Source organism: Asterias amurensis, chromosome 2 (genome assembly GCF_032118995.1).
Source record: "Asterias amurensis chromosome 2, ASM3211899v1".
Taxonomy (NCBI): Eukaryota; Metazoa; Echinodermata; class Asteroidea; order Forcipulatida; family Asteriidae; genus Asterias; species Asterias amurensis.
In genome coordinates, this window is record NC_092649.1 from 7,268,268 (window position 1) to 7,282,608 (window position 14,341).

Here is a 14,341-nt window from a genome sequence, read left to right on the forward strand (position 1 = left end):
GGGTTGGCCAAAAATCGGGCTGTGGCGTTGCTCAAAGGCATTTGACACTATTGGTAATTACTAAAAATATTTATTAGCATAAAATCTTACTTGGTAACGAGTAATGGGGAGAGGCTGTGAGCAAAACATTGCGAGAAACAGCTCCCTCTGAAGTTGAGTAGTTTTCGTGAAAGAAGTAATTTTCCACGAATTTGATTTCGAGACCTCAGATTTAGAATTTGAGGTCTCGAAATCAAGCATCTGAAAGCACACAACTTCGTGTGACAAGGTTTTTTTTAATGAAATATAAAACGAGATATATTACGAGATATTAATGAAAGAAAGAAAAAACACCCTTGTCGCACCATGGTCACATGAAATTGTGTGCTTTCAGATTCTTGATTTCGAGACCTGAAATTCTAAATCTGAGGTCTCGAAATCAAATTCGTGGAAAATTACTTCTTCCTCGAAAAGTACGTCACTTCTCACAATGTTTTATACTATCAACCTCTCCTCATCACTCGTAATCAAGTATGGTTTTATGCTAATAATTATTTTGAGTAATTACCAATAGTGTCCACTGCCTTTAAGCAGAAAAAACACAATTTCTTTGCCGAGAAAAAATTGAGTGGGCAACAGTTACAACAATGTAACTTTATGTAATCTTGGCTGGTGACCCGTTTCTTTTTGGCAATACATTTCTGTTCTTATCAAGTTATTGTGCTCACGGGCTTTATGAAATAAGGCCCAGCGCGCGAGATGGCTTGCATAAAATGGCATGGGACCAATATTACTCCCTGTTTCTCAAATCTGTCTCTATTAGAATATTAAAAAAGCAATCTCATTGCGGGCCAGAAATCAGAACGAAAAGTCCATACAAATGCAACAAAAGAAAATAAAGGCGCAAACTACACACAAATTACAGTAAATTACATAAAAAGCAGACCGAAAAGTCCATGATACAAATGCAACAAAAGAACAAAAAAATACACAAATATCATAAAAAACTGACACCCTCACCACAAGGGGGATCAAAACACTACGCCGTGTTCAAACACAAACCTGTTTGGTTGTATGTTTTCGTTTTATTCCCCTTTTTAATATTGTTTTTCAACCGAATGTTCTTTTCCTTGTTTGGTTCACTGGCAACGAATCAATACGTTAAGTTATCACAAATGTATCCTAGAAACATTTTCAGTTCCTGTGCAATAACTTCTTTAGGCATATGCAGTTGGTTACGCGAATGATGTGAAAGGTTCAAGTCCCATACGGGTAGGTAGAATGCACCGGTCCCCTCAAAAGCATCCCTTAAAATATAGCCATTCTCTTTCGCAAGAAAATCAGAAAAATTCACTCTTATAAAGTAATTTGCAAAATGTCTCGGGTGAGGTCCCTTGATCACAATTATAATATCAGGACAACGTTTGCGTAAGCGAAGCACAGCATTCCGCACCAATGCCATTCGTTCTATGAAGCCATCTCTTGTCCACAACGTAAAGTGTGCCCAGGGGCTGAGCACAATGATATACCTCCGGCAGTCGAGGGTCGTTAGTTTGTCAAGAACATCAACCTCGTACTCCATGCCTTTGCTTGCATAAGTGACATATCCGTACCTATCCGGGTGAAAATAGAAATATATGGTAAGGTTGGTTGAAACAATTAAACTTTGGGTTGGCTTTAGTTCACCTGGTTTATTTGTAGTTTTTTCAATCCGTTCGCCTGCTGGTAATACTTTGTGGAATTCCTCAAACCATTGTCTTGTAGTTGAGTCGCCATGTAAAAGGAGTGTCTTGCCGTGTAGGCATTTACGCAGCACGTCCATTGGAAAGTCTGGCATTCTGCAGAGCATTGAGTGCCATGTGCCGTTCAACCAATACCCCTGGACAGCTGGTATTTCTTGGTCGGGCAGACATCGGGGTAAGTCTTCCAGAGGAGGGAGAAATCCAGCTGTATAAGAAGAAAATCAAAATATGACAGGATTATTCAACACATACTGACTGGCAGTGAGGCCAATAGTGCACGTATATTTCCCAAGGGACTTTGACCAAGGAACGGACCTACCGAGAGCGAAGGCGCTCGTCTACTTTACGGTGACGCAAAATCATGCACGCGTCAAGCAAATTTAAAAAGAGTTATAAAGTCACCTTGTCACTATGAGCAACAGTGTCTAACATATTCGGTTAAGTACATGTACTTATATTATTTCGGTTTCATAAAAAAATACCCAGTCTAAAGCCCTGTTCGCATTGGACTTAGTTTGGGTAAACTAACAACTTGCACATTTTAAGTCCAATGCGAACAGCCCAGGAAGTTTTCCTGCCAGGGGTAGTTTAACCATGGTTTAACCGAGCCAAAGGTGCCCAGGAAGATTGACCAGGTCAGTTTAACCGAGCCAGAAAGTCCAATGCGGACGCGACGACTCGGTTAAATCTCCCATCCGTCCGTGACCCGAAGAAGGGGACATGTTTTGTCATGGAATAATAAGATTTTCGAGATTATGGAACTTGTCAATGTTACGCAGGGGGCCAACTCGGTTAGTTTGCCCATGGTCTCGGTTAGTTTACCCGAGTCAAATAAATCCAAGTGCGGACGGTGGGAAAGTTAACCCGTCGGAATGTTACACGTCGTCATGGTTAAGTTACCCAAAGTATTAGTCCAGTGCGAACACGGCTTTAAAGACACTTGTAATTGTCAAGGAATAGTCTTTTCATCACTTCGTGTATCTCAACATAAGCATCAAATAACAAACCTGTGAAAATTTAAGCTCAATTGGTCGTTGAAGTTGCGAGATAATAATGAAATAAAAATAATACAGCCTTGTCACACGAAGTTGTGTGCGTTTAGATGGTAGATTTTGAGACCTCACATTCTAAATCTGAGGTCTGAAATCAAATTCGTGGAAAATTACTTCTTTCTCGAAAACTGTGTCACTTCAGAGGGAGCCGTTTCTCACAATGTTTTTTACCATCAACCTCTCCTCATTATACTCGTCACCAAGTAAGGTTTTATGCTAATCATTATTTTTGAGTAATTACCAATAGTGTCCACTGCCTTTAATTACTTCTCGCTTAGATATTCCTGATGTGATTCAACTCCACACTACCGAGGCGGGGATCCACAGAGATCAATAAAGGAACCCGTAAATCGTTATAAGAAGTTTAGATGTAGTTTTCAATACAATGTTTTCTATTGGTTATTTCGTTTACTAGGCGAGATCAATCTGGCTCTACGGAAGTGTAACGTTTGTATGACTTAATGACGCCCGAACGAAGAATATTAACAAAATATAGGATTCGCCGGCCAGAGGGCTAAACAGCTCAGTTGATGCATCACCGGAACGTTACTCTGAATGTCACAGGTTCACATCCAGTTATATAACACCCCTTACTCTACTAGTAAATACCCGAACTATCCACTCATCCAAGCCACGGGTTAATCCCATTAAGTCATGTTCCTCCGTTCAGTTTAGACTACAAATATTATAAAATGAAAGTATGGAACGAGCGCTGGTGCCAATGCTTACCTTCGATTTTAAGTGTCCCGTCCTTCTTTATCTGAACCGGTTGCATAAAATATGGGCTGCGGGTAAATAACAACTGGTATTTTAATAACTAGAGATCAACAATTTCAGCAACGAAAAAAATAAAATCAAAGAATAGTAACACAGATTCAAAACAATGTTCACAAACCTTTTGAATAAGTACTCTTTGCCTTCCGTCAATTCGTCTGCTCTTGCGTTGCATTTATCCCAGTCCGTTTTGTAAGAGTTAAAATCATTACAGGAAAATCGTTTCGGTTTCTGGCACAAGAAAATGGTCTTCCCAAGTGCTTGGTGTGCTGGATATTCACACATTTCTGTCCAGGGTCCGCCACTTCTCAAAAAGCAAGCACTCGACTCGCTTTTCTTGCCATTCTTGTTAAAGTATCCAGTCCAAAAGCTTCTATGTTCTGAATTCCGGACCACATTTCTAAGGTGGTTAACAGCCTCACTTGGATGCACAAGAATGAGTCTGAATTCAGCTTGACCAGCCCACGCTGCCAGCAATGTGACTTCATATGTACCGTTATTGTAGTCGATAACATAACCAGCAGTACTAGCTAGCGGATTCGTAGAGTTTAGAGTGGCGTACCAGAAATCCCCGCCAATAATCCGATCCCTTCCTTCGGAATCTCTAGCCTGAATCCGATACTTGATGATATCTCCGACTTGAATGTGTCCTCTTGGCGATATCAGCTGGACAATAGTCTTGGCATGACTGGTGATACCCATGGATGACGGGCCAGATGCAAACACGTTCTTTCTCGTAGTGTGTGACGAGTCAAAATTCTTAAATACATTGATGTCCCAAGTCTTAAGAATGAAGTTTTCAATCATATTCCCACCGGCAGGCAACTGTTTCCGCTGTACCTCTACTTTTTGGGGAGCAACGCGGATGGCCGGAATTTCGTTTATGGCTTTGGACAACTATAATAGAAAAAGAAGCATTTGGACCATTAAACCAGTGAATTAACGTGAAGGAACAAAAAGTACAGTGTGAGCATTTTGGGGAACAAAGAATCTTAATCAGGTGGAGTAAACCACCGTTGACAAACACTGTACACACTGAAAACACTCTACCCGAAACCCATGCATTTTAATGCGGTTTTGCCTGGTTTTATCTTACTATTATTATTATATTTATTTATTTATTCGACCAATACAAGGTACAACAAACAAGTTACAATAGCACAAGACAGAACATTAACGGGAAAAAAAACAATTATAAAAAAGCAAGAAATAAGGAAAATAAATACAGAATAAATAAAAGAATAAATAAGGTTAAATTAAATTAACTTAAATAAATTATTTGAAAAAGAAAACAAAAGCAAACAATAAACACAATAAGAGGGTGGCTGAGGGCGGAGCATGCAGGAGGAAAACAGAACCAAATGGGAACGACAATCATAAGGGATAAAAAACAAGGACAAATCATGCGGGTCAGGGGTAACAAAAGTAAACCAAATTACTGTTGCTCGGAAGCATGCTGCCCCACGCATGACCAACAAACACATGAACTCAGAAACAACAATAGGGAAGGGAAACCAAACAGGGGATCGTTCACGACCTGCATGCAAACAAATTGATCTGCATGGGTTGGTGTGGTTTGTAGTCGGAACAAATTTTTAATTAGGTTGCGAATGGGTGTGACTAGTGAAATTTACTACTCGACTAGTCGCACTTCAAACCTAACTATGACACTTGTCGAGATAAAGTACAGATTCTCAAGATTTGTGCCGCTATGCCGCAAGGGCAATATTAATTATGTTGCGAATAGTAGTAAGCAACACAACTGGTTCACCAAACATGAAGTCGGGACAAATTTTGTAGTCGATGTGTGGACACGATTATAATGGAGTAGAGAAAAACAGTAGTCGCGACTTTAACACTAAAGCACACTAGTCGCCCCTGCCTACTTTTGTCACAAGTAAAGCACGGTTTTTCCTGCGAATGCAAATCAAATTTTTAAGTCACTGTTTTCGCAGTGAAAGTTTCGCTGGAGTTGAGCACAATTAGTCAACTGTAGCAAATTTTGTGATGCGAATTGTGACGTGAAGAACACATTCCCTGCTAAGCTGTAAAATACGCTTAGCGTAAGCACAGCTCCCTGATTACGTAAGCGCTGCGATTCTTTCCTTTAAAAGCCATTGGCCCAGGACCAAACTACATAATAGCTTTCTAAACACAAAAAGCAGCTTAACCATGCCTCATGTTCAAGTTGTGAATCCAGGTGTTCTGCTCAATTTCTGCAATTTTGTAAAGCAAAATGTTTTGCCTGTTTATTATAAGCAGCTCTATAAAACTGAGCCACTCAACCACCAGAGAAACGTCAGCATAATAAAATCTCTGCTTTTGTATTCCTGTCAAAGAGTTTTTGTTTGTCATGGTCTAATTTCCGAACGTAACGCGAAATACTGGAATTAGTTTAGGCAAATGGTCCCCGGCGCGAACAAGGTGACTTTACCCGTAAATAATTCCAAATCCCGGGCGGTCTATTTTCGTCGTCCACGCTCGTCGCCTGAAATGAACCCGGTCCACGACGCACCATGCTCAGGCTTGTAAAATTTTGGGAACAAGTTTAGACTTGTGCTAGTCGGTGCCCGTAAGAAATCTATGTATATTGAACCAAAAAACGCAACAACACCGGTCGAAAATGGGATAAGGACTTGGTCAAGTTAACAGTTTTACAATTTTGACTATTCAAATCAAGTTTTACGCCGTACCCATGATCTTTGAAAAACTTCCCCGGAAATACAGGTTTTTTAAAATAATTACACTGTTTCTATAAGTTCTGATGCTTTTAAAATGACCATCTATAAAATATATCTTAATCTAAAGCAGTTTTGGGAAGTGTACAACATGTAATGTTGCAAATGGGTGACTAGTGAATTTTACTACTCGACTAGTCGCACCTCAAACCTGACTACGACACTTGTCGAGATAAAGTACGGATTCTCAAGATTTGTGCCGCTATGCCGCAAGGGCAATATTAATTATGTTGCGAATAGTAGTACCCAACAAAACTGGTTCACCAAACAGGTATTCGGGACAAATTTTGTAGTCGATGTGTGGACACGATTATAACGGAGTAGAGAAAAACAGTAGTCGCGACTCAAATAATAATTTGTAGTCACGACTTTAACACTAAAGCACACTAGTCGCCCCTGCGTACTCTTGTCTCAAGTAAAGCACGGTTTTTCCTGCGAATGCAAATCAAATTTTTAAGTCACTGTTTTCGCAGTGAAAGTTTCGCAGGAGTTGAGCACAATTAGTCAACTGTAGCAAATTTGTTGATGCGAATTGTGACGTGAAGAACACATTCCCTGCTAAGCTGTAAAATACGCTTAGCGTAAGCACAGTTCCCTGATTACTTAAGCGATGCGATTCTTTCCTTTAAAAGCCATTGGCCCAGGACCAAACTACATAATAGCTTTTTAAACACAAAAAGCAGCTTAACTATGCCTCATGTTCAAGTTGTGAATCCAGGTGTTCTGCTCAATTTCTGCAATTTTTTAAAGCAAAATGTTTTGCCTGTTTATTATAAGCAGCTCTATAAAACTGAGCCACTCAACCACCAGAGAAACGATTAGCATAAAAAAATCTCTGCTTTTGTATTCCTGTCAAAGAGTTTTTGTTTGTCGATCATGGTCTAATTTCCGAAAGTAACGCGAAACACTGGAATTAGTTTAGGCAATTGGTCCTCGGCGCAAACAAGGTGACTTTACCCGCAAATCATTCCAAATCCCGGGCGGTCTATTTTCGTCGTCTACGCTCGTCGCCTGAAACGAGCCCGGTCAAAGACGCGCGACGCTCAGAGCTTAATATGTTTTTACATGCTTTGCTAAAACCATGTGCCATTTCTACCTCCATGCTAAAACTGAGACTTAAATAGTTTTCGTGACATTTATTTTTTACTCCTTTCTCAAAAACTTGGATCTATCAACACGGACGTCGCGATTTTATTTCGTATATAATAACTGTATACATTTAATAAAAATAATTACAAGATGACGTGATATATAAAATTACTTCATTTTGCACATCTTCAATACCCAGAGAATCAATATATGAAGAATTTTTGAAAATCGGACGTTTATTTTGGGAGATATGCTGTTAACAAGATTGCCTAGTTAAATATTCATATCTTTAATAACTCGGCTAATTGATTAAGAGATTAAAAATCATACGTAGAAAAACTAAGTTACGTACTAAGCTTCGATTTAATATAGAACTCAAGTTTGTCATTTCTACCGTTTCTGAGATTATCTTGCCACAAAAAAGTCGTACGTTAAACCTATGGCGTTTTGAAAAAAAAAAACGTTTCTAAAACGTTTTAAAAACCTCGACGAAAACAATACCTGTTCCGACGGACGGTCGGAACAGCTAATAATAAAAATAATAAAAATCTCGACGAAAACAATACCTGTTCCGACGGACAGTCGGAACAGCTAATAATATCGAGGTCTCATAAAGCTCACGTACCCACAAAAAAGGTACTTAATGCGCTGAGTATATTAATACAAACTTTCAGAAAGATAGGTAATTAAGTTACGTACTAAGCTTCGATTTAATATAGAACTCAAGTCTGTCATTTCTACCGTTTCTAAGATAACGTCGCCACAAAAAATCGTGCGTTAAACCTATCGCGTTTGGGGAGAAACAAACAAAAAACGTTTCTGAAACGTTTAAAAAATCTCGACGAAATTAGTACCTTTTCCGACGGTAGGTCGGAACAGCTAATTAGCTGTTGCAAACAACTTACCAAACGAAAAGACTACTGGAGATTAATGCAAAAAATAGTTAATGCGATGACTTTTCGACCCCAGCAGAGTCTTTCTCAGGGGCTTGTTATGAAAGTGTGCGTCTCGAAAATCACCTAAACTCCTCAAGGAATATATAAGTTGCAGGTGTGGTGTGGCGGCAAGTAGACAAGGTTTAGTGATGAGCTCCATGAAAGTGGTAATTTGGATTGTATCTAGTCTAGTCTGGAGCCAATGGTGGTGACTCTCTACTGGTAGACGGTGGTTCAACCAAGTAAAAGACATGGTGGTCAAAATAATCAAAACGTAAAACGTTGCGCAGACATTAACCTGAGAAATTCATGGCTCTGCCTAAATGATGCCGAGAGGGCAGAATACACAGAAACTGACTTACCATATTACGGATCAACACTAAGGCCAAACATAGTCCAACTACAACTCCAAAAACAGTGCGTCGAGATAGAAAATTAGCTGCCATTATGCAGAGTCATTGGTGGTGGTCCTATGCGATCGGTGATGATCAATTTTAGCGAGCGGTGATAAAACACGATCGGTGGAACAGCACTCCCCGTATATAGCCCAGTCTACCCGCAGTGACACTCGATGAGGTCGTTCACACGCCGTACTAAAGTTGGTCAATATGGTGGCCCTGAAGGGACATTGAACATATATGTTTACGTGAATATTGACGTCAATATTCATGGAGTTTGCCCTAAATCGCAAATATTCACGTCAATATTTACGTAAATATTTGCGATTTGTGACCAAACGCAAATATTTGCGTAAATATTCACGATATATGCCCAAATCGCAAATATTCACGATTTTTTTCCAAAATCGGAAATATTCACGTAAATATTTACGTGAATATTCACGATTTGTGCCAATTCAAATATTCACGTCAATATTCACGTCAAAGCAATTGCTTATATCAGGCAAAATTAAATGTTACCAATCGTTTTTATTATTCATAATTCCTGTCTAAACAGCATTTTCTTCTGGAAAGGTTTGCGGCTACACCATGTCATGAGTATCTCTAATGAGTTGGGGTGGTTCTGCAAAGAACCGTTGGTTTCAACTCGACGTTTCGATAAGATTTGCTCTGATCGTCTTCAAGCTTTCTCCAGAAGACGATCAGAGCATACTGATCGAAACGTCAAACACCATGTAACGACTTTCTCTAATGAGTTGGGGTGGTTCTGCAAAGAACTGTTGGTTTCAACTCTCAATTCAGGCATCATCTTCAATTGAGTTTTATGCAACAAGCAAACTTATCAATTTTCTGATTTTATTTAAAAGGGTAACAGAAATGGCTGTTAGCAAACGGTTTCCAACAAAAACTACATGGTGTACGTGCACAATATTCTTACTGGCCTCAAGCCTTGACCTCTAGATAATAAATCAAGCATTCAGTTCAAATTGTTATCGCCACATTATTCAGCGAACCATGAATCATACACAGCTACTATTCACAAGAAAATCTATGTGTGGAGGGTAACATACAGCACACAATGGAACCGGAGTTTAACAATGACAATACCAAAAGTGCAATCGTCAGCCGTTGAAGTTTATTGTACATGGGCTGATGGTGATCAAAAGAATAAAAGTCTGTTGTCGATACACAACCGACCACTTATATTCAATGGACCATGAATCACGGACCATATGCACAAAATAAAATATTCAAAAGAATATCCATATATAGATTTGTCTGGTGCATAAACTGATGTCCCAGCCATTGGGTTTTCGTGTGTTTTTGCTAGATTCCTCGCTCCCCAACCAAAGTGACTACAAAACGTCTCTAATGGATAACAATGGTATATTTCGACATGTTTTTTTTCCAGCAAGAGTTGTGGGGCCCATTTTCTCTAGTATTTATTTTTATTACACAACTAGTGTTCCCTTTTATGTTTTATTATGATGTTGGGTATTTTGTTTATCTGCTTCATTTAAATATATGGTTAAGTTTTATTTTACCGTTTTTGTGTTTGTTCTTGTAATTTTGAATTGTTTTCCCGCTACATAAGATTACACCCACTAAATAGAATTGCTTACATTGCTTTCTTCGTTAGAAAAAAAAGAAAAAAGGGGGGGTCCGTACTCGTTAAGGTTTGCTTTTTATGGGTCCCTCCATCCCCTACATGTGTTTTGCATTGATTTCTAGTTTTTGTTTTCTATTATTGTACGATTGCATTTGCTTGTAATCAATTATTTATTACCTTCTGTGGAGACTAAGCAAGTCTCGCCCGTATTTGAACTTGACGCAACAAAGAATCAAACACGATCACACTGATATAAACAACATGAACAAGTGTGATTTAATAAAACACTACTCTTAAGCCGTCAAAGATGATAACAATAAAATGTTGATCAATACTAATTTACAATACTAAGAGTAATAAATCAAGAAATGATCTTACAAAAACAAGAAGATTTTACGGGCGAGAGCTTGAGGCACTACAATACTGGTAAACACATTTCAGTCCTTATAGGTGCACAAATTAGCTGCAACTGGGGCGAAAAATCACCTAAAACACGACGACTGGTCTCGAGACGAAACGGCGGCGTGATGACCGTCGCAAATACGGGAACCGATGATCACAAAACTGGAACTGCAGATTCAGCTCACAAAACTGTCTCTCCCGGAACAAAATTCAGCTCCACACCAAATAGCTCTCTGGGGCCGCATACAGTCGGTTTGCATCCATTATGCTACCTTATGCTACCTTATGCTACCTTGAAACTGATGTCTCTCTCAGCCCGTATTTATAATAGACTGTGCAAGTCTCGCGCGCACCGGAGCGAGAAAACACGACAACTGAAGAACTTTATTTTTTTATGAATCAAATCTTTGCTTAAATTTATTCTTAATGCCGAATCTGAACAACAAAACTACCCTATAGAGCTTGTTTAAATTAGTTTTAGCAGTTTCAAACACATACACAATTATCGGTTAAAGTCTATGTATAGACAAAAGTATAACTCTGGGACGAGGATGTTTGTTTGATCTTAAATTTTTTGAAACCCCTTTTGTAAATCTTCGCCCGAATGTGAAACTACTCAAAGCTGGTTTATACGCGGACGCACGATGGTCGCAAGGGCGTTAGATAAACGCGTGACGCAGTTTAAAGAGGAAGCCGACGCCTAAACGACCAATGAAAAGTTGTTTCACCCCGCGCGACCAAAACAAGCGTCTGCGTAAGTTTCGTGATCGGAGATGGGCACAAATTCTTAATTTTTACCAAGTAACCTGACCCGAGGTCAAGTTTAAATATCGGTTTTTCTTCGTTATTTTGTTGACTTTATTTTTACTTTTATATATGATGTTAATTAGTATTACATGTTTAACAACATATGTCATTTTTATGGTCATAAACTACATTAAACTAAAGTAATGGACGAAACAAAATCTCCCCAACGTAAAACTCCATAAGGTTGGGACCACAATGGTCCCGGAAGTTCAAATCCGCGCGAGACTTGCACAGTCTATACCAAGTTGGGTGTTCTAGAAATGTCTTATTTCTACAAACTTCTTAACATTACACCATTTTCCTAAAATACAGTCTTCTAGTAGATTCTCACAATTTCTCACTATTTCTTGAAAATACACATCCGTCTAAAAATAGACTCACCAGCTGGCGCGCAGCTAAGAGATTGGGAGGTCAATGCACTGTTGAGAATACACTGTGTGTGTGATTGTATTGTATATGTTGGGCGCGATCGGTCAATCTGCGCGATCAACCGATCGCGCTGCGCTATCGACCGATCGCGCTGCGCTATTGAAATATCTATTGGTCGCGCACATTGATCTCCATTATACTGACTGGATAGGACATCGCGTCCAAACGCAGGCCGCGCGCGTATTTTTTCAAACGGGTGAAGACCGTTCGTCACACGAAATGCGCTGTACACTTTTAAACGGAGTTGCTGCAAGCAGAGAGAAGTTTTCGTCCCTTTAATTGTCATTTGGGGATGAATACAATTGGAGTCGGATCAAACAAACTAAAAATGCTGATGGTGAAGTCGTGCGCGGCTGTCAATCACTGGAGGAGGGAAAACTGAGTCGGCAAAGGGATTGTCTTTCCATAAGTAGGTAGGCCTTTGCATTTTTTTAGTGATTCATATTATTATTATTATATCTAACGTTACAAATATAAGCCGGAAATTTAAACTATCTTTCATAAAATAATTATTATAGGCCAAGTATTTGTTATTTTTACCGAGCAATACTATTTTTGTTTTCGCTCCGTTACAGATGGTTGTCTGGAATCGACGAGGACGGGAAGCCCGGATTTCAACAGATGTTTGTCATAGCATCAATAATTAAAAGGTTCGGGAAAGCGACAAGTATATGCGAATTATGTACAGACGATACAAGTTCGTTGAGAGGATCAGTCATCTCGGAAATAGCCGACTTCTTTATTTGTGACCAAAATAAAAATATTTATTTCTGGCGGAACAGTAAAACGGTTATGGAAGTTTAGTGTTGGGATTGTTTTTCAATTAACATGATGAATAGAAGCTTAACAATAAAAAGTTTAAATTTGGTAATGGAGTCAACTCTCAATTATCACATTGTATTTTGTTTTCATCTTTCTTGTTCTTTTCCCTCGATTTGAGCGAGTATGTAGTTCTCACTCTAGTGCCTACTCGAATTGTTTATTGTAGGAGCGACTCTTGTTTTGTCTTTATATGGTTTATTGCCATTTTCTCAATGAACTGAAAGAATAAAAAAAAACATGTACCTGAATCCCAATACAGTTTCTCGGCCGAGTGTTTGTTTAGAAATTTAAATATCATTATCATAATACTAATAGGGCATTTGATAGAAACAAATGTAAAGTTAGTTTGCTTTATTGCATTTCACTTAGAAACTTTTTCATACTTCAAACTATCGATCGTCATGTTTTCCCCACATTTCTATTCTCAATTTACAACTTCAACTGACAGACTCAAACCCGACCAAGTGCACATTAATTTACCCGTTTGAAGGAATTGCGCCGCCATTGTTGGGCCGCGTGTTTATGCACGCAGCATAGCGCAATGTCCTATCCAGTCAGTGTAATGGAGATCAATGGTCGCGCAGCAATCGGTCGATCGCGCAGCAATCGGTCGATCGCGCATCAATCGGTCGATCGCGCAACAATCGGTCGATCGCCCAACATTCGGCAACGAACATGCGCGATCAACCGATCGTGCGGGAATGGCTCGGCGCGATCGGCCGATTGTGCAGGAATGATTTTGCGCGATCGGCCGATTGTGCAGGAATGGTTATGAGTGATCGGCCGATTGTGCAGGAATGGTTTTGCGCGATCGGCCGATTGTGCAGGAATTGTTTGGCGCGATCGGCTGATGTTCAGGGGCCGAATTCCTGCTATGAATTTTATTGCTTTGAGAAATCGCCCTAAGGAATAGTTTACCTGCACGATCGGTCGAACGCGCGAAACCATTCCTGCACGATCGGTCGATCGCGCAAACCAATTCCTGCACGATCGGTAGATCGCGCAAAACTTTTCCTGCACGATCGGTTGATCGCGCAAAACTTTTTCTGCACTATCGGTCGATCGCGCAAACCCATTCCTGCACGATCGGTAGATCGCGCAAAGCCTTTCCTGCGCGATCCGCTGATAACGGGAAAAAATACTCGTAGCGCAATCGGTCAATCGCTCAAAGATGTCATTGCGTGATCGACCGATTGTTGCGCGATCGACCGATTGCTGCGCGACCAATTGATCTTAATTTGATCGTTCATCGCGCAGATCGGTTGATCGCGCAGATTGACCGATCGCGCCCAACATATATATCGTATATTGTAACAGATGAGAAAAAAAAAAGAGGCAGGAAAATGCTTTACAAATTATTCAAAATGCAAGTTGGATAAAATAAATTTTGCAGCCTCTAAAAAATTGTTGGAATATTTACCCAAAATACAGATTTTAAAGAGTTTGTTCCGTTGGTTTACCACCTGTGGTCAAAAGAAAAAGAACAGTTGTAAAATTAATAGGCTACTTGAAGTGTCAAGAAAACTGGGTGATAACGCACATGTTCATGTAGTAAAGCCGAA

The 14,341-nt window shown here is 39.6% G+C and overlaps 1 protein-coding gene across 1 annotated transcript; it reads right to left on the reverse strand.

Annotated features, from left to right (window-relative positions):
• Positions 1 to 975: 975 nt before the first annotated feature.
• Positions 976 to 11,014, reverse strand: LOC139950689 (NXPE family member 4-like). The gene is made up of 5 exons (XM_071949485.1): positions 10,806 to 11,014; positions 8,672 to 8,926; positions 3,669 to 4,444; positions 3,503 to 3,558; positions 976 to 1,926 (listed from the first exon to the last, which is right to left on the reverse strand). The coding sequence occupies exons 2-5, from the start codon at positions 8,753 to 8,755 to the stop codon at positions 1,133 to 1,135; spliced, it is 1,710 nt and encodes a 569-aa protein (XP_071805586.1). The 5' UTR covers positions 8,756 to 8,926; positions 10,806 to 11,014; the 3' UTR covers positions 976 to 1,132.
• Positions 11,015 to 14,341: the final 3,327 nt, after the last annotated feature.

Bases quoted from the DNA above. Each gene is read 5' to 3' on its own strand.
- LOC139950689 (XM_071949485.1), bottom strand. From the start codon at position 8,755: ATGGCAGCTAATTTTCTATCTCGACGCACTGTTTTTGGAGTTGTAGTT. The intron at 4,445-8,671 runs GTAAGTCAGTTT...TTTCTATTATAG, and splicing joins TAGTGTTGATCCGTAATATG to TTGTCCAAAGCCATAAACGA. The intron at 3,559-3,668 runs GTTTGTGAACAT...ATTTACCCGCAG, and splicing joins AAAGAGTACTTATTCAAAAG to CCCATATTTTATGCAACCGG.